A 24,295-nucleotide genomic window follows, 5' to 3' on the forward strand; every position below is an offset into this window, starting at 1 on the left:
CGTGGGAATATTCAAATTTGGCCTTGATTGATTGGCCCGGAGCCGGTTCCAGCAGCGCACGGGACTCGTTTCCCGTTCCGACGTCGCTGTCCAGTCGCTCACACGGCGCTCCGTCTGCTGGCGGGCGATGAGACACAAGTGTCCGCGTCCGGACGGGCAGACCCAGTCGGTGAAATTGTCCTCCGTGCGGGCGGCGAGCATGTCGAGGAAGTAGCTCAACTGCAGCTTCATGGAGCCGGCTTCATCAATGGATGTTCCCCCCGAGGTTTCCAGGGCTCACCGTGAAATCCGTGGCGAGAGATTTGCTTCTTCTTCTTCTTCTTCTGCGAAGGAAATACGCCTTCCTAGGAGGAGGACGGGAACCAATCAGCCGAGGCGAACCAAAGATAAACAAGCCTTATGATCAGACTAAACTCTGTAAGATATTTATCAGATTAATTTAATTTTCTTTGCAATTGGAAACAGGCTAATTCAGGGAAATGTGCATATTTGTATAAATATATATTATGCATGCATTTTAATTGCTGTTTTTAAAATTGTGTGCAATGATGCTCAAATGGTGTTTAAGTTGTTTATCAATCATTTTAGTTATTTATCTGACTTGTTTTTAGTGGTTGATGCATATTTAAATTTATAGATTCCAATTTTGACTATTAAATAATTAGATTAATGGCATCCAAGTCCTTGAAATTGGCCTTATATGTAAGTTAATTACTTGGGAAAACACCAGACCTAATTTGTTTTATGTTAAAGATTTGTGAATTAATGCTTTTTTCTTTCTTTTTTTTCCTCTTGAAAATGATTGGTTGCAAGCCAGCATCTGAGTCTGCACATGTGCACTGGATGATGGCTTTGCATGCACTTTATATATGTCAGCATCCCGGCGCTTTGAAGTGTATTATCAGTCATTCAGGGGGGGTGCCTCTGAGGGGTCTGCAGCTCTATTGTCTGCGGGGTTGGAGGTGGGATCATCGCCCCTCACTGCACTGGTGGCAACTGGGGTTGAAGGTTAGCCTCGGCAGAGGTTTTCTCCAGATTATTGGCCAGGTGTGAAATTCAAGCCTGCCTGCTCTCGCCTGCTCTCTATCCCCCCCGCTCTGCATTTCACCAGATCCTTTATTACTCAAAGAGATGGGGTGTCAGAGCTCACCACCAGAGGCAGGGAAGAAGAGGGGAGGGAAAAAAAACCTGCAATTCGGTGTTTTATTATCTTCAGTGTCAAAATGACAAATTTCCCACAACACTGTTTTCATTGATGAAATTGATTTTGCTTGTTTAAGTCTTAAACTGGATATTTAGCTTTGCGTCTTTACACATTACAGCCCCCCACAAGAGACTAACTCGAAGTAATTAAAGACCTTGCATTCTTTGAAGGAATGCATATCGCCCGCTGCCTTTCACGCCAGTTTTAAACCAAGATCGTCTCATGTTGAGTGATAACTTTACGCTCAGTCTCATGCAATATTGCAGCATCTTGAGTGATCTGTTAACTCGGAGTATGTGTTGAGGATGACGTCCAGCTACTACCACTCAGACTTTTAGCTCCGTATCTGTGAAGTCGACTGAGTTCTAGCCATTTTTGTGTTGGCTAAGTTTAAATCAGGTTAATCAGTTGTAGATGTACAGCCAATGATTACTTTCTGAGAGTTTCATTAAAAATCTGTTCAAAGATTCACAAAATATCTTGACAAACAAACACACACGGGTAAAAACATTATCGCTTTGCCCTTGGGGTCGGGCAATAATTACTTGTCCACGTTTTGTTGCCTGTGCCTGAACTTGTTCTGGAGCCTTTAAATTTTGCAGTGCATCTCAGCAGGCAGTGTGCAGGTTATCCCCACAGGGGTTTCCCTCTGATCCCGGCGTCGCACCCCGGCAGTAATTCCAACTCGGTGAAGAAAAGGGATTTGTCATTTTGGCTGCCTGCTTCCCTTTGCTTTCTCAGGAGCGAAGCTGAGCTCTGATTTATTGTGAAGTTTCCCCAGGCTCGCTCAATCTCCCAGCCTAGCCAAATTACTGACTGAAGGGGAGCTGCTCTCTGCGAGAATGACCTTTTCTTGAAAGATTATTACCCGGGCCAGTACATAGGGGCTGATTAAGGTCGTTTCTTTCTTTCTTTTTCTTTTTTTTTATCTGCCCAGTCATCCGTTGCCTCATGTTCAGGGTTTGTTAAGTGTACAGTTAATTTCCTTGCATCAACTTGCATCAGTTTGTAGTTGGACTACAGAAACTGTACGTGCACATGCACATTTCACCCATCTATAACGTCAAAGTCTTCAGGCCTAACCATTTGTCTTGTGCAGCCTTTGTAATCACCTTTTCTTTTTTTTTTTTCTGCGAGGGGTTGTCATGTGTAATTACGAGTGGCCTGCCATCTTCTGAAATCTGTCTAATTGGTCTTTTCTCCCTAACAGGAGGACGGGGTATGAGACGGGGGGTTAAGGTTGGAGGGTTAAAGAGTGGGTCTCTCTGCTCATTAGGAGGGGGGGGTGAACAGCTAAGATCAATAGTGATGCGAATGCAGATTCAGCATTCGCATTATTGTTTTCATGTTTTTGATTTTTCCGGATTTAGTTTTTTCTTTTGCCAGTTGACATACATCAGCATACTTTGTGGTATTTTTGCCATTGATTCATCTCTTAAATGCTCAGCTCATTTGGGAAATATTAAGATTTAGGAGCTGTTTCTTCTGGTTTTTGTAACTTTTATACTGTTCATTCAATTCCTAGAAGAACCTCTACTTTTACGCTTTGCTACCTTAAGCTTTTTGCTACTTTTAGCTAGCCTTTAGATCATTTTAGCTCTCAACTTGTTTAGCTTCTTTTCGCTTTAAGAACTTAAGTTTAAGCTTCTTCGTCAAAGCCATTCAGCACTGCAATATTGTCAAAAATGGAATTTTTCTGGTATTATTTTACTTCCATGCTTCTATTCCATAATTGCTCTAAATGAATGATTATCCTCCTGCCAGATTGCGTTGCATGCATCATCATTTGTCCCGAAAGGAAACGCGGAGAGATGACGACGTCGTGATTTGCTCTGGAGATCAAAGACACTTTTCTTCCTGATGTGTCTGCTCAATGCTTGGAAGCTTATCTTTAGGTTCTCTGCCACATTAGAGCCGTATAGCAGTGTTTCATCTCGCAGCTTTTAATGAGCCGTATGTTCGCTTTGAGATTTAAATGACTTGAAAGAACCGGTGACCTCAAACTGACTATAGATGTAGTCTTTTGTCTGACGTAGCATAGTTTTATCGCCCCCAAAGGTGGAGCGATCATGTGTTTGCCCCGTGCCTGTGTGTGTTAGCGAAATATGTCGGAAACCACAGGCTGTATTGTAATGAAGCTCTCAGAGTAATCTGACATCTGAGTGTTTCACTTTTGGAGTCAGTCTGATTCAAGATGGCCACCATAGCTGAGCCACTTGGCAAACTCCGGCTATAACTCAGACAGCTTTACAGATGTTGACCTAAAATATGGGGTGGTAGTAGCTGAGACTGATCCCCAGCTCTGTGTATACTCTGAGTCTTGTTTAAAATGTTGCCGGAATCAACTCTTGTTTGTTTGTTTGTTCGCATGAAATCCCATGAACCACTCAACGGGGTTTAATGGAAGTTTCAGGAAGTAATCACTGGATGTACATCTGCAACTGATTAACTTTTGTAGTCAGCCCAATTTAAAATGGCCGCCACAGCTCATTGACCCACTCAAAAATGGCTATACATTAGTGAGTTTTAGAGCTGATGAACTAAAACCTGGTGTGGTAGTAGCTGAGCGTCATGCACAACACATACTCCCAAGTGCTAATAGATCATGTGGGAACATGCAGGTAATTGCAATATTACATCAGACTGCGCATAAGGTTTGACCAGGATGGACAAAAACATTGTTTCTCAGCATATGATGATCTTAGTGTAAAACAGTGGCATTAAAGGTGGCGGGCGATATGCATTCTTCAAGATATGCTTGGCCTTTATTTGTTCCTAAAACAATTAGAAGATTTAAAAATATTGTCAAACAATATAATCTTCTTAGTTTCTGTTTTCTGTAATAAAAAAAACTGTCTAGTCCATTCTTTTATATCTCTTGAGTCCAGGTTTCAAAAGGTTGGGCGGCACAGCTCATTGCGCCGTAACAGTGTGTCTCGATAAGCGTACAGGGCCATGTTTACTCTCTAATGCTTCCTTGGCGCCGGCCTTTACCTCCCGCTGTGCGTTTCCTCTACCTTGGCACAGGCGACGAGGGAGGGCAGATTCAAGTCGGTCCAAGGCTTTCTGCTCCCACCCGAGGCTGCTCTCGCAGATAAGGCCTAATTGTGGATCGGGATTCAGAGCTCCGTTTGTGCTCGGCCCCTTTACGCGGAAAGTGGCGTCGGTGCTCTCCAAATTTACAACTTTGTTTACTTGTGTCATATTCTTCAGGGAGACGAGGTGGAGAAAATTCACAGCAATGAAGCCGAACTGGAAAACTTTAAACAAAGAACGATTAATGATATGTAGAATTGATATATTGTTTATTGGATTAAATTTTAGTAAGTGTGCCATGAGTATTAATCTCATATCGATATATATTAAAGAAAAAGTTGGCATCTTTTGAATTTGGGTTCTGGTGATGCTTCAATTTAGATAAATTGAGTTTAATTGGTCGAGTTTATTGACCTAAGGGTGGGGCCAAAACCAAAGTAATTTGGTGGTGCCTTAAAACAACTCCAGTCTCATACAGACACTATTTTATAAACCTGTATGTTGCCGACAGTTTGACATTCAAGTTATTTTAGCTGATGATGTTCCTGCCTGAAGTGCCACAGGCTGCATAGGAAGGGCTACAGCTAGCTGCTGCTGCCACCATTTGCCAAAGAATTCTGGTTAAATAATTGTGCAATGCTAAACTGGTGTCAATGTGAAGGTGTTCACATGAGTTGTTGTGCTCTGACTAGCTTTTGGCTTGTCAGACTTGAACTCTAATTCTCTGAACTCAGTGGTGTCCAATCCAGGTCCTGGAGGGCCACTATCCTGCAGGGTTTAGATGTTTCCCTGCTCTTCAGCAGGTCTTTGAGTTCTGCAGAAGCCTGTTAATCACTCAGTCCTTCGAATCAGGTGTTTCAAAGCAGAAAAACAACTACAGCATGGAGGACAGTGCCCCCCTCCAGGACTAGGATTGTACCCCACTGTCCTCTCTGAAGTCATTCAAAGAGCCATCTATAGCAGGTAAGATATTATCGTTCTTAACCTTTCCACAGAAATCCACTTCAAAAGATCTGAACTATTCCTTTAAAGTACTTCGCCTAAGTAGGATTTGAAAATATTTGTACTTTTCTTGGATTCTTTCACTTAATTTTGTTACTTTATCCTTTTTTAACTTTCTCATTTTATATATATATATATCTATATAAAAATCTCACAATGAATCAATTCATTGTATAAATGTAAAGTAGCTCAATTCATCGTACCAAATTTAAGGCAATCTGTAATTATATGCACACAAAAATTAAAAGGTTAACGCAGATTTATTTGGGTTGGATAATGGATTCAGAACAGGACGGCCTTTTTAGAAGGAAATTATTCTGTAGCAGTTTATACGTTACTTTTGACAGACTCTGAGTACATTTTAATCATGCTTTGCCTGTATGAAAAAACACTGTGGGGTGAGCGCAGCGAGGTTGCTATTGTGCTGTAGCGTTTCCTCATTAAATAAATGTCTTTGCATTAGTTGGATAGCTGGGAGACTATTAAAGGCTGTCAGTGGAGTATTTGTGTTGTTATTAAGGGTGCTTGATTTTTCAAATGATCTGCTCCACGGTAGCACAGCTGTGTCTTTGCATGAGAGGGTCTGTGATGTAAATGAGTCTCCCAGTCACCCAGCCATTATTGCTGCATGATTTACATCTAATTGAACGCTCCGAACATCTGTCAGAACGCTTCCCAGGGATAAATGATATACATTTTGTGCTTGCATTAAAAATAGTAAAGGAGAGCCTTTCTAATCTTGTAATGCCTTCTATATGGGAGCTAATCTCAATTATAATGAGCCTCATTGTTGCGAGCCGCAGGCCTGGATGATTCCTGTAGTGTAGAGTGGAGTGACTCGGGCTTGTTTGGGGATCCTGCATGTGAACCTTTTGTGTTCTGTTTTTTCGTTTCTCAACAAAGAAGGGAGAACGAAATCTGGCCGTCTTCTGTGCTGTGCTGATTCCAATTATGTAAACTATTAGAGAATTTAACCAGGCCAGCTCTTATCAGCTAATCCAGAAGTAATAGATTCTATTAAAAATGGATGAGGGGATTGGGCATGATCTGTGCCTGTGCTCAAGGTTATATTGAGATGAATCCAGCAGCTGTCGCAGCGCTGCTATCTAATTCTGTCTGTGTTTAAAACTCCTTGTCTGATCTCCATTACTGACAGGTTCCTGCAGCGTCTGTACCTTTTACAAAAACCACACACCGCCGATGACAAGGAGTGGATTGCTGTCCAGGGATTATATCAGTCATCTCTGAAACAAATTCAGCAAGATCGACCTAAAGAAATGTTTCTCTTCGTGCTAGTTCTCCTGACTCGTTATGTTGTTTTTTTAGGCCTCTTCTGCTCCGAAGGCTGGCAGCTTTTTTATTTCTATAGAGAAACTGAAAGAAATAGCGAATTACCGTAAATGCTAGAAAAGCTGCGACATCTAAATTGAATTGCCACAAATGTGGAAAAGGCTGAGTTCAGATTCGTTCTGTGGGTCCACCATTTGGGGTCACCTAGACTACATCATCCATATAAAACAACCCCTTCTATTCTCTTTCCTACTATCTCATTTCTCTTTGTTAGACATGTATTTATTCCTAAATCTCTATGTTTTTGGCTTTTGTGCTCTTTTTGGCTTTTGTTCGTCTTAGCAGTGGAGAGAAGGGAAAACATTACCATAGCTCTCATGTCAGAGAATGAAAAGGTGGCTCATCTTCAGTCTTTTCATTGTTGTTTAATCATTCAGGGAGGATCCTGGGAACTGCTAATAGAAAAAGTCGGGGAAGCTGTGTGTTATAGTGCCAGGGCGAGGGTGAGTCTTTTTTTTTTATCTGTGCATTTCATGTTTGTTGTGAGGGAGGTTTCTTTGTGCAGTTTGCTTCTATATCTTTGCTCTGACCTTTGATGCTGAACAAAGTCATAAAAGACTGACAGAAGGTCAGACAGATGCCGCTGCCTGTGTAATTTAAAGCTTGTTCCTGCTTGGAAGGATCTTCTCATCCTGTTGCTTTGAAGCCAAACAGGTGAAACAATACTTTAATCCATTTCAGGCTTTTAGACACATTAGGTGGTTTTGGGTAATCAAACAGCTTTACTCTCTTAAGAAAAGTGGCCACGTGAGCACAGACAGCGCCAGCTGAATGATTATCAACTGAAGGCAAAGTGGCAATAATGTCTTTGCCTTTGTCTGTGCGTTCGTTTGTCTGTAGTGTTCGCAAAATATCTCCCAAACCAGGGGACGGATTTGAATGAAACTCTCAAAGTAAATATTGGTTGTACATAACTTTTGAAGGCAACCTAATTCAAGTTGGCCACCACAGCCAACTGGCCTTAGGAAAGACAAAAAAAGCTCACGCTATTTTACAGATATTGAGCTAAAATTTGGCTCGGCAGCAGCTCAACACATACTCTAATTGCGTGAGGTCGCACATAAATCTCTGGCATGAAAGGAGGCAGGTGATATGCATTCCTTCCAGCAACGCTAGACCTTTCTTTTAATTGTAAAAGAGTAGTTTCTGTTGAACAGATGCCTAGGAGTTCACTTTAAACGCTTTATTTTCTGCTTAACTACAGCAAACATTAGGGGAAAGTCTCTCCCTCCAAACTTCCTTTATGGCTGTTCTGCTGCTGCACAAAACGTCCCAAAATGCCTGGCACAGATGCCACATTCCGTCTACGACCAGAGGAGAGCTTTAAAATCATTTTGTCTGCCTAAACATTCTTATCACAGCACCATGGGGGACAGTTAGATAGACAACAAAGCACAAGGTCTTTATCTCCCTGGCAGGCCCTCAGTGGGCCACATCCCGCTGCTTATCAGCTGCACGGATATCGCTGCAGAGTGGCAAGAATTAAACATTCTCGCGGCTTAAAACTTTGTGCCCTTGTTACTCACTTTAGAAGAGTCCTTGAAAAGCATGAACTGGTGAGATACTGAGAATTATTTGTGAAGGATGAGCTGGGCTGAGCTTGTAACGGCGAACTGTAAAACTGCTGACGAATGCTCCACAGTTATCACGCACAGTTCATTTTTGTTCACCACGAAAGGCAGGCGCTTCGTTTGTTTGTGTGGGCTTGTCTGTCTGTTAGCAAAATATCTCACGAGCCACAGGACGGATTTTATTATAAAGTCTCAGAAAGCAATCATCAGATGTGCGTCTACGACTGATTCACTTTTGGAGTCAACCCAGTTCAAGATGGCCACCCTTGGCAAGTACAGAAATGATCATGACTCAGTCAGTTTTATAGGTTCTCAGCGACATCTTGGGTGTGGTAACAGATTAGCACAAGAGCTCTGTTTAAAACTTTGGCGTGCAAGGCAGCAGGTGACGTGCTAGTTCTGCTTTGGCCTCATTTCACCCACTCACAGTTGAAGGAGATTTTCGTTAAAGGCATCATAATTAAGAGCAAAGCTTAAAAGCGTTTCATTGTGAAATCAAGCATTCTTTGATCGCTTCATTCTTACGGTAAAGGGAGATTTTAAATTTCAGGTTTTTGGAAGATGTCGGCACGGACCAAAATAATTACTTCTGCTTCTTTCATTTCAACTTTTTAGGTGAAGCCACTGCAGGCCTCTTTGTGAATTCTAATGCCCTCCTTGATGTGTTTTTCTTCCATCTGCAAATTATGAGGGGGTGGGGGGGGGTGTAATGGAAGATATTCCAATTCGTGTCTCATTTTCTGCTTGTGAAGGGATTTCCCTGGAGATGCCTTTCCTCTCTCGTGTCCCTGCTGCTTTTTTCAGCATCTCCCTGCTGACAATTGTGAAGTAATGGGAGGATTATTGTGAAATTGCTATTATTTTCAATAGTGGAATCTGACCAGTGTGCAGCTTTTAGTTCTCCCAATGTGTGTGTGTGTGTGTGTTCAGATGAGATGGGATGCACTGAGCAGTCTGAAGTGAGCTTGTCATCAAATGTTGAGCAGAGATGGAAAAAGAAAGAGAGGGAGAGGGGGGGTGAAGGATTTCTTTTTTTCAAATTATTTTTTATTTTTGTTCGCTCCCGAGTAAAGAATAAAGAATGAAACAGACGACTTGTCTTCCTTTTTTGAAGTGAAGGTAATCGTGTTTCTGCAGCCCATCACTGAACATTCTGTTCTGTGGCTGAGTCGCTTTAGCTGCCCTCTGAGCCTTCGGGGAGAAATAAAAACAAAAATACAGAAACTGAGCAAGAGAGAAAAAAAGGCGATCTGACAGCTGAACGCTGCAGGCTGGTGTTAGCCTTGTTGAAGACGACAGCATAGTGAGGAAAATAAAAATGTATCTATATGTAGCTATTTCATTGATTAACTTTTGACACCACATGCTGTAAAATGTTGCATTGGAAGCGTTTGGAGATGCCTGACTCGCATACATCAGTCTGTTTCTCTCTAGCCTGAGGGTTTCTTTCCCTTTTGCAGCGCTAGCGTTCATATTTTGCTGACTCTTTTGAGGAAGTCGAGTGTGATTATCACTTAAATGTTGTCTCAATGTTTTGGCAATCCAATCAGCAATGGAGAGGCACGGTCTTGTTCTGACACAAGCTCTCATTTCCTCTGACAGTACTTAACTCTGCAAGCAGCCCGCTTTAGGGAGGGAGCTGCTTTCGGCTTTCTCTGCTGATCAATACGGCCATAGATTTACAGAACGAGGGGAAAAAAATAAAACAAGGTCTCTGTGCCGGTTGGTGTTTCTCCACAAGCCTGGCCAGCCCCGGGACTACAGGGGGTTAGCGGTAATCTGTTCGAACATAATTGGAAGAGCAAAGTTGATAACAGGAAAGAGTCATCAGACCAGGCAGATTAAGTCTTTCTAAAATGTTCCTAAATGAGTCCTTAGAGTTTCATATCACCTTTATTTATATATATATATATATATATATATATATATATAAACAGGAGGAAGCTGAGGACAGTATTCGCAGCCTTACAATTGTCATTTTTCACATGGTAGCCACGCCATAATTCATAATTTATACCTGAACTGTACCAAACTAGGAACCATTGTTCTCAAATATGTATATGGTAGCAAAAGACTCAACATCAATATGGTCTCATTAGGTAGATTCACTTTTTACTATCATTGTGCTGGTTGTTCTTCTGAATAAAATATAATTGCTAAATTGATATTCTTCTTCAAAGATATGTATTCTATCAGCTTTCAGACTTTTAGCTCCATATTCACGTCCAAATATGGTCCCTTCTGGTTCAAAAAAGGACAAAGGTGGCTAGAAATAAATGCTAAACTCGAGGCCCCAAACCAGCAGTTTGTGGCCTCAGATTGACGTATGATGTCATCATCAACCTGTATTTCATATATGTGGAGAAGTTAAACATCATGCCATGCAGGTTATTTCTCTGTCACTGGAGTCACTTTCTGTGGACCATTTTAAAAAAAAAAAAAAAAAAAAGGAAGTTAAAGAAATTTAGTGTTTGCTGTTTTTCAGACTCTATATCCACCTTTTATATATATATATATATATATATATATATATATATATATATATATATATATATATATATATATAGAGAGAGAGAGAGAGAGAGAGATCTGAAACTGTGCTCCAAACTGAGAAAACAATGGTGACTGGATAGTGGATAAATTACAAACATTTAGGTCTCAAGAGGACAAATCCCCCTGGAAGTTTGAAAATTACCTTCCCTAATTTAAGATAATGCCTTAATTTATCTCTTTAATCTAGAACTAATGCCGTCTCCATTGAGCTCAGGTGTGCATCTTGGTCTAATGAGCTAAAATGTTAATATTATGTTTGTTAGCTTGCTAGCTTTAGATGAACACGGTGAGCCCTGAGGTTGGCTGTGAGTTCAGCCTCAGAGAGCTGCTGTCTCCTCTGGTTTTGTTTAATGAGCGTTTTATCTGAAGGCCAAACACTGACTTTGTAAAAACTTGTCATTTTTCTTCAATTTAGCAGGAACACCCAGGCTGCGCGCAGCCCCAGTGAACTATCATGCTAGCCTGCATCCAGAGACGGCAGAACTTCTCGTCGCAGCATTTGGGCTTCACGCCCAAAACGCTCGACGTGTCACCGCCGTCGTTACTGCTGCCGGTCCAACAGCTGCAGACATGCGGCCAGAAAGGTGAGTCTGACGGTACAGCTGGAGACACATTTCACCCCGAAAAACGCTCGATTTGTATCACGAAAACACAGTTTACCTTTAAAGGAGGAAATTATCTTTGACTGCACTCACAGAAAATACTGCCAAATTATTTTCTACTCGGCTCTGTAGAAGACAAATCTTCCTGACTGCATGTTCACATTAAATATGAATTGTTTCAAAGCCAGGTGAATCACTTTGAATTAAAATAAAGTGCCTCTTGATGATAATGCCCGGTAATTGGGTCAGTAATCAATGTTCCACTGCTGAGCAAATGCACGCAGGTCAAAGTGGACTCTGAAATCACAGCGTTAATCAGCTCTCCCACACAAAGTTACTGATGATCCTCACATTTTTGTGCTTCGTGTCAGTGTTTGACCTTCACTGTGACTGATTAGACACCATTTGCTCAAAGGTTGGGTGGGTACCTTTAGGCCTGGAATTTGTGATTAGATTCCTTTTCAGTTAAGTGATTACATTCATTATGTCTGCAGATTTAGGTCTCGTCTGATAGCAACTTTTTTATTTTTTATTTTCTAACAAAAGTGTTATTTGTGCAGCAATCTGAGCTGCTTGGTGTACGTCCTGCTAGAGATCCCACACTTCCAACTCGAACACAGTCACACAAACACTATCCTTCAGGAATTTCTCAAGAAACAAAAGCGCTGACGTCTTGGGTTTTAATCTGATTTATATTCAAGAGAATACAGTTATGTAAGCATAATAGCATACAGTATATTTTTGATGTCTGAAGTCATCACAAAGTCAAAAACTCTGGGGAGGGAAAAAACGCAATTCTGTGACTTTTTTTGACTCCTTGGGCTTAAAAAATACCCTGTTCACTTTGTAATTCAGATTTATAGTTAAAAATTAATCTGACTGGAGAAAATCCCACCTGCCTCCTCATCTGCTTCTAACTCAAATGTTTTGTTTTGTTTTTGCTATTGCTTCCTGCTTTGCTGTTAACTGCAGAACATCACTGCATTTTTTTATATCCAGGCTTGAAAAGTGTCATATTATCTAAATATTCATCGGCGATGAGCTACGATTTGATTGTAGCTGAGAGTCATTCCCAACACGTACCGAGAGCGATGCGTTCAAGGAATGCTGCGCCTTTTATTTTGATGCATTTAGGGCTCTGTTTAGACCTCTGCCAGTTCAGTTAGTGCACTGTTCAAGGTGAAAGGGATTACGAGAGATCATACGAGACGTCTTTCTTTTTCTGTTTGAGAAACGGCAAAAACATGCACATTTTTACCACTAATAGTGCACGTGCACATTTTCTTATGGGCAAGACAAAAATGTCAATTTGACTATCAGTGTTATCTCAACTTGTAAAAATAATAAAACAAAAAAGTGCACCTCTGTCAGTGTGGTCAGGGTCGTGTTATCAGTGAAGGCTCGGTTTGTTTGCATGAGCCTTGCTACAGGATATCTTGACATGTCTGGCTATAAAAAGTTTGAAGCATTCAATAAAAATGAACTGGTAAATGTATCATGTTGAAGTACAGAGATCAAGTTATTTGTTCCACTCCGCAGCTGGCATAAGTAAGCTTGAATTGTACTGAATTGAAATAAAACAAAAGGTAGATTTTGATTTTAAGACCCCGTAATTATCGGATTTCTGCCCAGGTGTTTTCACTTATTACGGCTAATTGGACTTCCTCTCACACTGACATTCATTGGAACCACGCTAAGAGTTTGCTAAGGTCATAAAACCTTTTTTATTTTGTAGTTGCCCATAAAAGCTGTCGGGGCTGTAACAGGCACAACAAGACTAACAGGAACGGCTGAGGTCGCTGTCAAAATAAGCGCGTAATCATAATCATTTCGGGCGTAAACAGCCCAAAATGATTCAAAACCCTGTTGGCTTGACAGACGGTGCAGTTAATTATGCCTCCCTGATTTAGTTGTAGCTAATCCATGCGCATCCGAGTCTACCAAAAAAAAAAAAAAAAAGAGAATTTGAATGCTCCATCTACTTGTCTCTCATTTCCCGAGGCAAAATACCTCGTTGTTATTAAATATTAATTTGGAGTCAGTGGAGCACTTGTCTGCTAATTGTTGTTACAGAAGGGCCCGGTTTGCCTCGGGCCAAACCAGGGAAGCATTTCTCATCCTGTTTACCTGCAGGGCCTCGACCCCCCCCCCTCCCGCAGCCCTGCTTAATGCACCCCCCACCCCCCCAGCTGTAGTCTGACATTTCGAGCTCAGCCATGGGGAATAGACTCCTGATGGGAGCTCAGTCTGTGTGGTCCGGCCTTTTTCATTAAATGAGTCGTTGTTGGATCAAGTTAAATAGGGACAGTCTTCAGCGGCTGCTGGGCCTTTGAAAGCCATTTTTAGCCATCAATAAACTGAAGGCACTGAACACGAGAGCGCTCTCTCTCAGCTCCACGAGCCCCGGTGGAAGATTTCTGCGGAAGCCGTATGAAGATGAGACCAAACGAGAGTTTTGCTTTCCCCTGCTGTCTCAGCACGACTACAGGGGCTGCATTTTTTTTGTTGTTGTTGTTTTTTTCTGTTTTTTTCCCACGCTGCTGGCCTGCGCTTCGAGCTGGCTTTCGAGAGGGGAAACTTTGCCCAAAAAACGCTGCGCTCAGCAGCACAGGAACAAACGAGGAACGACAACTGGTGCGAAGAAGCGCTCGCCAGAGCCTCCTCGAGCACACATAGCTAAGTGTTCGACCCTGAGGTCACGCTGTTCTGTGGGCGCCGCTCATCCAGAGGCTACTGACACAGAGAGGGAGGCATGTGAAAACCGGGGTGAATAAGTGTCTGTGTTTGTCGTTTTGTGTGTTTATCAAGGAAGGTCATAAATAGAGAGGCTAGTGTGAGGGAAAACATAAGAGCACATGCTCCGGCGCTGCCATGTCCTGTGTGTCCCCCCCCCCGCAGCGTCGAAGACAGAGAATTAGGAGTCAGATTTGATGCATTGTTTATCACGGTGGACGCCTCAGACCATAATAAGTCCCAACCTCCGTTGCTGTGAACAAGCAAATTAAAAGAAAATGGTAAAAAGATTGTGTGGGTGTTGTTTTTTTGGGTGCTAAATTGAAGCAAACTGCAGAGTTACCCACATTCAGTCATTTGCACATAGATTTTATTCTTTATTTCTTTAGTTATTGTGTATTAGAAGAGCAAATTGACCAGGACAGTTTCTCAGTACTGTCAGAGTAGCTCCCAGAATTGGTAATTTCACATCCTGCAATATTTAAACCAACTTTTTAACTCTAATTGTGCTGTAGATTTGCTTGTTTGAGTTCTTTCAGTTTGTTCTTGTGTCCATAACGAAATCACTGAGCCTCTAATCTGTGATGATTGAATGTTTGACATTCATTGTTTAAAGCTGACTGAAATAATCAGAGTTTACATACATAATAATGCAAATGACGGAAAAGAAAGAGCGGAGTTTATTTTCGCTCTGCGTTCGCCGTTCAGCGGGAGAACTTGGCAGCCGGCCGTGTACTTGTTTACCCTGGCTAAGTGACATATAGTCTATCGCGGAGGCTCGTTTCAAACGGACCGAGGCAGGACCAATTAATTACGTGGTTTTAATTACTGGGTCAACCACGTGCACGGGAGACGTCGTCATGGTAACGAAGAAATGGGTTTCAGATGCGGCGTGCGCGCGCCGCCGAGCTCCGTCCCCTGTTATTAAGGGAGGCCAGAGCATTTTAAATATCGGGATTATTGGTGTAGTAAACAAGTATTTATGCCTGCTGAGAAGCGCTGTTCTGTAATTAACTGCCAGTTTTCAGGGCCGTGTTCCTGCTGAGGATTTGACACCAGTAAACAAGTAATCTCACCCAAGTGTTCAAGATAAGTCATTAGCCTTACATAAAAGACCTGTGGGGATTTCTTTCTCTTTTTCTTTTTTTTTTTTTTTTTGGTTGTTTTTTCTTTTCGCCTGGCAGTTCTGCCAACGTTTATGGGTTTATTTTCGCTTTATCTCATGTGGGAATCATATCTAGCAGTCATGGTAATCGTTTCCTTATGTTCCACCTCCACGCCCCCGCACCGCCACCTCCACCACCCGATATGAAATGGTTGGAAGCTGCGGGTTCAGAAACCCGATGAGCTCGTCCAACTCCTGTTTCAGCCCTGCCTCTGGGGCTTGTTTGGCCCATAAATTAGTGATTAACTCAAACTGCTCTAAAACAATAAGGGCCTCTGCTCTAATCTGGGGCGGGGTGGGGTGGATTCGAGCGTGACCACGGGGAAAAGATTAGCCAGTTTAAAGTGGCAGAAAACAGCGAGCGGGACTGTTTGCAGGGCCAGGGCTTCAAATATACCCCAGCGTAACATGTGTGCTTGTTTGTCTGTCTGTTAGCAAAATATCTCGTGAACCAGTGGACAAATTTTAGTGAAACTATCAGAAAGAAATCACTGCATGAACACCAAGAAGCAGTTAACCTTTGGAGTCGACCTGATTCAAGCTGGTCACCACAGCTAACTGACCTTAGCAAACACAAAAAGGCTTATATCTCAGTCAGTTTTAGAGATATTAAGCTAAAGTTTGGTGTGGTAGTAGCTGAGAGTCATCCCCAACACATACTCAAAGCGTGAACAGTTCAAGCGAGCGCTTGTGATATTGCATGCATTTTCGTATTGCGTTATTTTCATGATTTGAAGAAAGTCGATCCAAGTTTAAAACTCTGTCATGAACGGCAGCAGTTAATATGCATTTCTTTAATGAATTCTGGGCCTTTAATTAAAAGTACTTAATTGCTTCTGTACATTTTTAAATTAACATTTAAAATTTCTTAAACTCAGATAGGCACACATTAGGCTATACCTTTACATAACAGTGTTGATTGAGGGTTTATAATTGGCCTCTACAGCACAAAGCCTTTCTATCCATGCATGTCCCCTAAATAGAAAGGAGGAAATTGGGATTAGCCAGTTGTATCCTCGAAAAGTGTGTCATTCCTGCTTGTTGCCATAACAGCTGATTAGCATTTCCATTGTGCTGAACACCTTTTTAAACCGAGCACAAACTAAAGGCTGGGATCAATAAATGTATCAGGATTCACGCTGCGTCTCACATCTCCGCCATCCTGCTCATTTTGTTTTTGTTAAAAATAAAAAGTACAGTCAAGGTTTTCAGCCCTGTGTGGCTGCCTTCAATCAGCCCCGAGGGAAGAGNGGGGGGGGGGGGATGCTAAAAGGTCAAAGAATATTTAAGCCCTGCATGACGGCTTTGGCCTGGCCCGCTCGCAGAAAAAAAAAAGAAAAAGAAGCCGCTGTTATTTTCTGTGCTGCTTTCTGCTCGCTGTCAGAGCGGAGGGAGAGATACGGCGTGCAGGCTGCAGGTTCAGGGTGATTAAGTGCTTAAGGTCAGACTGCTAATTATCTTCCTGCCATTCCTCACCTCACAACACACAGCTGCCATTTCCCCCGTTGTCATGCGAACAGCCGCAAATTTGTTTTCATTTCTTATCTTTATTTTACAGCGCAGAGTTTTTGTTGTGTGAATACAGTGTCCCTCTGAAAGAAACATCGAAGACAAGCCGCCATGCTGTGGCACTATGATCGTTATTATTATATTACAGCAGAGTATCTTGTTTTTAATCTGATTTGATAGTGCCGTAGTCTTGTCTTATCGTACGTCTTGTGTCTGAGGTTAGAAAACCCTAAAACTCATTTTAACATCACTCATTTAAGAGCAAAAGGTGATACAAAACTAATGTTCTGCTTTCTGTAGCTTGTCTTGTTTTGTCGTCCAACTGCAGAGTCGATGCCTGAGGAAACGCTTATCTAATGAGCCTTTAGTCACCAAAACACAGTTGTTCCACTCAAAACTCCCTGTGATAGTGTGAGCTCTGTCTGCTTCATTGGTGAACGTAAAACCAATAAAAAGGAGTTATCTGGATTTTAAAAGTTTTCTATTAATGCCCCACTCGTACATAAGATAAGATGTTTTTTACTATTCGAGTAAAATTTGGTGTAATGCAATTTTCTTATCTCTGAATAGGATGAGGTCTGCTCACGTGTTTTATTTCTTTCCCCTCAAGTTAGGTTATATCAGTGGTGTCCAATCCTGGTCCTGGATAGCTACGATCCTGCATGTTTTAGTTGTTTCCCTGCTCTTCGGCAGGTCTTTAAGTTCTCCAGAAGCCTGTTTATCACTCACTCATTCAATTCAGATGTGTCAAAGCTGAGAAACACCTAAAACATGCAGGATAGTGGCACTCCGGGACCAGGATTGGACACCACCGGGTTATATCGTAACATTAAAGGCAGCTTTTTATAAAGAGGGGTTCTGTGGAGAGGTTATAAACAGGTAACATCTTACCTGTCATAGATAGCTCTTTGGAGAAATATAGTTTAATTCTGACTGGATTGACAAGCTAGTGGCTACTCTGAGTGAGGCCAAAACCAAAGCAGAATGCCGCCATCTTAAAACAATTTCTGTCTGGAATATTTCATAGCGGTACGTAGCTGTTTTAGAAATAATTATCTCACCTGCCAGTTCATATTACACTAAGGATGTCCTGAGATGATCTGAAGTATCTGATTGGGGTTCTGATCGAGGCCTTTTTCGCTGAGAGGTAGCAGCTGACCGCACTCAGCTCCCAGGCTCTGTTGTTGGCCTTCTGTCTGTGGTTTCATGGAAGCCACACGCTAACGTGTCTGTGATGTAACGAGCCAACATGTCTGTGGTGTGGAAGTGTTTAAAACGCTAAATGAGAGCACCTCTGCAGCTACTTGCGACGCCAGCAGTCCGGGTATCTCACCCATTTTTCTCGTTTCTGCTTGTTAATAATCGTTGGATTCTAATGTTGATCACAGTGTAAAGGTTTATAAACTGCATCAGCATGAACTGCCATGAATTTTTTGAAATTGGAGTTGTTTTAAGATGGCAGCGCTCCACTTTTGTTTCTACTACCTATAACTGCATGTTCATAACCTTTCCACTGAACCCTACAACAAAAGATCTGGACTATTACTTCGATCACCACATATTGTTGTAAGTTTCTATCCTGCACCTGAAGCTTATTTATTTTATTTTAATAATCTCCTGCCCTGCGGTTTTTCTGCATGGTTTGTTCTTACATTGTGCACTCGTTTTTTTGTTTTGTTTTAAAATGGTGACAATCTATTAAAGTCCGGAGACTATATTTGGAGCTTTGTTTTATTTAAGGCCTTATGTCGAGCGTTGGGATAAGATTGGAGCCATTTTGTCGACTTCGGAGTAAAACTTGATCTATCGCCACGCCACGTTGTAATTAATGAGCGCTGAACTTGGCTGTGCTTAAGGGAGAAGGAAAAAAAAAGTGGTTTTATTGCAGTTCCTGCATATTTTCGGGAAAGCATGTAAGCATCCTCTGTCTGTCACACTGTGGCGCTGCAGTTTGTCATTTACTGTTACTGATTGCCACAAAATTTGACAAGATTGATACTTTTTTTTTTTCCCCTGGCTTTAACTGAAAGCAATTGAATGCTGATCTCATATGAGACTTCACATTAACCAGCAGTTAGCTTTCTGTCAGTATACCCTGAACTAATCCCCCCCCCCCTTTTTTATTTTTATTTTTTTTTGGTGTATGTCACCCAGTGGTGGTGCTCAAATGATAAATGTGAATCCAGAGTGCCTATTTGCTAATGAGGTTTCCATGGTGCCACATTAAGGCAGCCGCAGTGGGAAGTGCAGCTGTGTTGTGTCTCCATAGCTCTGATGGGGGCTGTAATCTGTGGACTAACAATATCAGACGTCCCGTGAAGACGTGTTAGCATTTAAAGTGTTTGAAGTGCGGCGCAGCAGCACGCCCCGGCGTGCCACGAGGGGGGGCTCAGCAGTTACGTTTTATTTAAAAAAAAGAAACAGCCAAATTGCAGCGTTCTGATTTGTTTTGCTCAATCATTTATCACTGGTAAGTGTGCAACATTACCCGACATGGAAAAACTGGATCGCTCCTGGTGTGCGATGATGCAAAGAGTTATTAAATTTTTTAATATGTCATTGCTTATGGCCATCTAAGCTCCTTTAGGTGGTTATGATCCTCTTTCTGTTCTTTTATGGTCATGAATTATGCATTTTTATCCAAAAGCCAGAAGTTATTATTACAGCTGGCATTTCTTTTTTTTTTTTTTTTTCCTTTTTCTTCACATGAAGGATTATGGGAAAATGGAGCTCACATCTTGATGCTGTGTACAGTACAAACAGCTCCTCAACATCCCAGATGTCATTGTTTTCTATAGCAGCCCCGCACCGGAACATAATAAGCCGTGTTTTTTGCTTTTGTTGTATTTCTCTGCAGAGTTCATTCGTGCTCCTGGCACCATGGCGCTTGTTCCTTCTGCTCCGCTGGGAGATTGTTGGATGGATTGAACACTCTGCTTTCTACCTCCTTCCTCCATTTTAAACACCCAATTTATTTCTTTCATGAGGTGGATCTTGTAGATTGAGTCATTTTCACAGTCGGGAGGCTCACTGTAGGCCTGAAATGAAATGAACTCCCAAATCAATTTCAAATGGGAACAATGAGCAAGCTCTACCCCGCATAGCTGGAATTGGTTTTGTTATTGAAAATGAAATGAAGTGTTTTTTTGTCTTTTTTTTATTTTTTTGCCCTTATTGCAGATTACAGCCTTGTTTTTTTGCATGCTGAGATTTCCTCTGAGTCGCGGTGCGAGCTGGGTTAATTTTAGTGGCTTTTCATTTTTGTTAGGAATTCCTTAAAATGTCATTTTGAAAGGTGGCAGTCATTTCCAGCAGGTGAATTATTATTTTCTAAATGAGGCACACTTTATTTTTTATTTTTTTGCCTTTGCTGTTTAAAAAAAAAAGGGGGAACAAACAAAACAGCCTAAATAATAGTGTTTAAAGCCAATTTTTGCTTTTCGACACACATTTCAATCAACAGTGCTCGTGATGATTGCCTTTTTAAAAAAACAAACAACTCTTACATTCCCAGCTTTTAAAGATTTAGCCCTAATTTATAAAGCTGTTAAGTAGCACAAAGTGGCATTTAGTAATAGCTGGTATTACCTAAATGATTAGAAATGTCAACATTTAGACAAACTAGGGAGAAATTGATGAAAACCGTAATTAAAACTAGTCATTTTAAAGTATTTAAAAGCTTATAATGTGCTTTTATGGCTCTTCAAATAAATAAATATATATTTTCTAACATCTAAAAGTTCTGCAAAGTTACAGAACCTACAGATCATAACAAAGAATCTGTTTCTTCCTAATAGTGAAGACTAGTTTCTATTAGAGGTCCACCTATCAGGTTTTTTTGCAATTTTCTTGCCCAGCAATTAATTTGGTAGACATTCAAATATGAACTTTCGTCTCACTTTACCATTTGTGTTCAAAGTAAAAGGAGTTGACCAAAGTGCTGGAGTATGCAAAGACAATAAAAGAATACGAGTAAAATACAATTGGACGTAAAACAGAGCGGGCCAAAAATGGGAGAAAAAAAAAGAAATGTCCCAACTCAATTTGGTTTTAATGCAGTGGGATAAAACACGAGTCTTTAAGCGGGCTTTAAAAGTGTCGAGTGTTGGTGATGACCTAATGTGAAGAGGCAGTTCCACAGTCAAAGCGGAGCCCTCTTTAGAAGGGCTACAAAAGTTAAAATTATGAGGAAAATGAAATTGGTTTGTAATCGTCAGAGCATGAAAATCTGTTTAACATTCCCAAACTGAAATCATTAACCTGTAATAGATGACTGAGTACAAGAACTGTGCCAAGATCAAGAGGTTGTTTGATCTGGTTTTGATTAATAAATGCTAAAAAATGTGGACGAAACTGGAATTTATTTTTCTACGTCGGTCTCCTGCAGTTTCAGGGAACTCTTTGCAAAGCATGAACTCAAACACGTGAAAGGTCATCAATAGTTACACCAAATGATGCAGTTTGAAAGGAGTTTGCCCCCAGTAGTTTTCAGATACGTTGAATGCAATTTCAAAATGAGGGTCCACACTCAGCGTAAACAAAACCTTTGGCTGAATCCGCCGAAAACCAGGTCAAAGTCTGAGTCACATGACTGACTTTAGACAGGTTGTGTAGGTAAACAAACAAATATGGCCGCCGAGTTTAAAGTTTGATGTTTTCAATCACGTCGGATGCAGTAGTTGGCATCTTTTGCTTAGAATTTTTTTTATTTAAAGACACATTTTTCATCGCTATGAGAGAAAAACACAGCACTGATTTTGATTCCTAATTAATTATTTTTTATTTTTTTTGTTATTCAGTCTTCCTGATTTTGCCTTTAAGGACAGATTGTCTCACTGAGACAATAAATCTCCTCTTTTTTTCCTTTTTTCCCTGCTTCCCATTTCATTTTGAAGTAAACTAAGCCTGAATTTATCTCTTAAACTTCAAATCAAATAGTGCCAAAGGCATTTTCCTCCTTAAAGGTATTTAACTCTGATTGATGTCTACTATTATCCCCTACTGCGGATGTGGGAATGCATGGGAAAAGCAACAGAACAGGACTTCTGTGGACTTCTGCTGAGTCTGTTCTAATCACCTTCTCTGTCTGTTTTCTTCCCAGGAGAGTCGAGCTCCGTAATTTCTCGGTATCCGTCTCCTGCAGAGCTGGATGCGTTCGCCCAGAAAACCGCCAACAGCCCGTTGTCCATCAAAATCTTTCCGTCCGACATACGGGTGCCACAACACAAACAGCTTAACAGAACCGTGAACGGCTTGGACACCATGGGCCAACGCTACAGCCCCTACTCACACCCACACTCGGGAGGCTACCAGGGCTTGCTGGCCATCGTCAAAGCCTCGGTGGTGGTGAAAAGTGTGGTGAAAAGCTCTGAAGGCAGGAGGACTAAACACGCAAACTCCCAGACCTCTGTGGCACCGTATAATAATCCTTTGAACAATGGCTACAAGGTCCGACATGGGCACGAGGCCTATCGCATAAGCTCCTGCAAGCCCCCAGACGCACCCCTTGAAACACTTTGTTCTACCGCAGGAATGGCCTCCAGAGATCAGAGCCTGGCTCCCCCGAACGAGCTGGCAGAGGTTCAAAGCCTGATGAGGCAGATGAGCAGAGTTCCCCACAGCCAGGCCCTGCAGCCGGGGGGAGCGGCTCGAGCCAACCCCTCGCTGCAGGCTGTGGCCGCAGTGGCGCATACAGACTCCGACTTCGTGTTTGGAGTGCCGCCCCCGAGCAGCTTGGCATTTGCGGGCGCAGTGCTGCCTTCACAGGACGCAGACACGGCCAAAGCGGGATACTTGGAGAGAGGAGACTACACGGTGTGGCAGCACAAAGCTCAAACGCATCATCAGCAGCAGCAGCAGCCGTATCAGCAGGAAGCAGTGAGGATGTACGGTGTGGGTAACAGCACTCAGGGCTGCAGAGCAGCAGAGGCCGGTGTGGGCCAGTCTCCTGAAAGCGGCCTCCCTCTGCCCTGCTCGTCACAGCTGTCGTACAGGCAGCACTCCGGCAGCCTGGGAGCCGGACCAGACCGGGAGCGGCCGGCGGGACAGCTCTTCGCTCCTCTCTGGGACGACCCCAGCAGCGACTGTTACACCTCTCAGGTGCTGGGGCCGTGCGCGGCCGGGCCCGGAGACGTGAGGTTCTCCCACCCGCACCTCCACCCGAGCCAGCCACAGCTCCGCCCTCCTCTTCCCCTCCACCCTCCGCTCCCTCCTCACCCTCATGCCCAGGCGTACACCACAGACCAAAACCTGTGCTGCGGGCTGCCGAGCTTCGGCCTGTGCCACGCTGCCGTCCTCAGCAGCAGCCTGCAGTCTCTGGAGTGCCTCATCAGTGAGATCCACCCGCCCTGCATCAAAGAGCGCATGCTGGGCCGCAGGTACGACGCCGCAGGGATGCCTCAGCTGCTGGAGCACCAACAGCACATCCAGCTCCCCATCTACAGATAGGTGCTGAGACATACAAGACTTTTTTTTTTTTTTAAACACACAACTGGAGTTTAAACATGCCTTTTTTGATTTGTGCATGTATTTGTAGAAGCCTTTCTGTGTTTCATGCCTGGGAAAAGAAGGAAAAATGATAATCAGAAGTTGCGACACGGACTCTTTTTATGTTTGCATCTTTTAATGACTGCTGTGATTGATTTAACACTGAAGCTGAGCACTCGATCACACTCGCGTTTCGTGCTGCAGGTGAGTTTTGTAGGCCTTTGCAAAAAACGGAAACGAGTGGAGCTGAAATGATCAGGGGCACCAATCAAAAACCATGTAAAGAATTTGTGCAACTGTTGTAATTTTATTTTTTTTTCTTAAACATAAAATTGTTTTTTTGAGTGGGAGTTATTTTATTTTATTTTTTTACTTTTTGAGCTTGGTCATCCACTCCTGTGCATCCACGATTCCGTCTGATGAAAGTCTCACAACCACTGAATGAAGACACACTGCTCATGATGTTGAGGAAGGTTTTCCTCTATCACAGTTACAGATAAAATGTTGTCATTTAGCATCTTAATTTGTCTTCTTGTAGTTCTGCTGAGCTCGGCGCATTTGGACTGTTGCATCCAGGCCAAGAAAGATGCACTCTTTGGTTGAATTTTCCACCTTTTTTTAAAGTGGAGAAAGTTCTGCGGTTTGTTTTGCTTCTGAGTGAAATGACTTTACTCACCTTATGGTTGTTTAATAGACTGATTAACATTGGAAAGCAGACCGCCTGAATCATGTACTGTAGGGCTATATCATCCGGAATGATCTGAGACGTGTGACTGAGTAGTTCTCCGTGTGTCTGCGACGGTTCTGTAAAACTATTTATTTATGTTGGCCTGGTGACTTCTATGGCAAACTCTCTATAATTAATATAAAGTGCAATTATTACATATGAACCTGTGAGTCCTCTCTATAAATTATGGTGATGAAAACTACTTTTTGCAGTGTGTGATTGTGATCCTTCAGCCCTTTTTATTTCTGTTTCTTTATAAGGCTTGTCAAGTAAAATAAATTTTTTTATAAACCCAGCAAATACTGTTACTACAGTAAATACATTTAGGTTTACTGTCTAACAAACACGCAGCCTTAT

The 24,295-nt window shown here is 42.2% G+C and overlaps 1 protein-coding gene across 3 annotated transcripts; it reads left to right on the forward strand.

The window, feature by feature from the left end:
• LOC108232542 (protein FAM222A) lies at nucleotides 1–24,295 on the forward strand. 3 transcript variants are annotated; one of them, XM_017410425.3, is made up of 3 exons: nucleotides 1–417; nucleotides 11,135–11,300; nucleotides 21,827–24,295. In XM_017410425.3, exons 2-3 carry the CDS (start codon nucleotides 11,171–11,173, stop codon nucleotides 23,170–23,172), a joined length of 1,476 nt encoding a protein of 491 aa, XP_017265914.1. In that variant the 5' UTR covers nucleotides 1–417; nucleotides 11,135–11,170; the 3' UTR covers nucleotides 23,173–24,295. The 3 variants fall into 3 exon arrangements, with proteins under 3 accessions (XP_017265914.1, XP_017265911.1, XP_037835550.1); XM_017410422.3 differs by having other exon boundaries at nucleotides 11,132–11,300; nucleotides 21,827–24,294; XM_037979622.1 differs by lacking the exon at nucleotides 1–417 and adding an exon at nucleotides 1,692–5,203 and having other exon boundaries at nucleotides 11,132–11,300.

The sequence above is a fragment of the Kryptolebias marmoratus genome, linkage group LG14, assembly GCF_001649575.2.
Source record: "Kryptolebias marmoratus isolate JLee-2015 linkage group LG14, ASM164957v2, whole genome shotgun sequence".
Taxonomy (NCBI): Eukaryota; Metazoa; Chordata; class Actinopteri; order Cyprinodontiformes; family Rivulidae; genus Kryptolebias; species Kryptolebias marmoratus.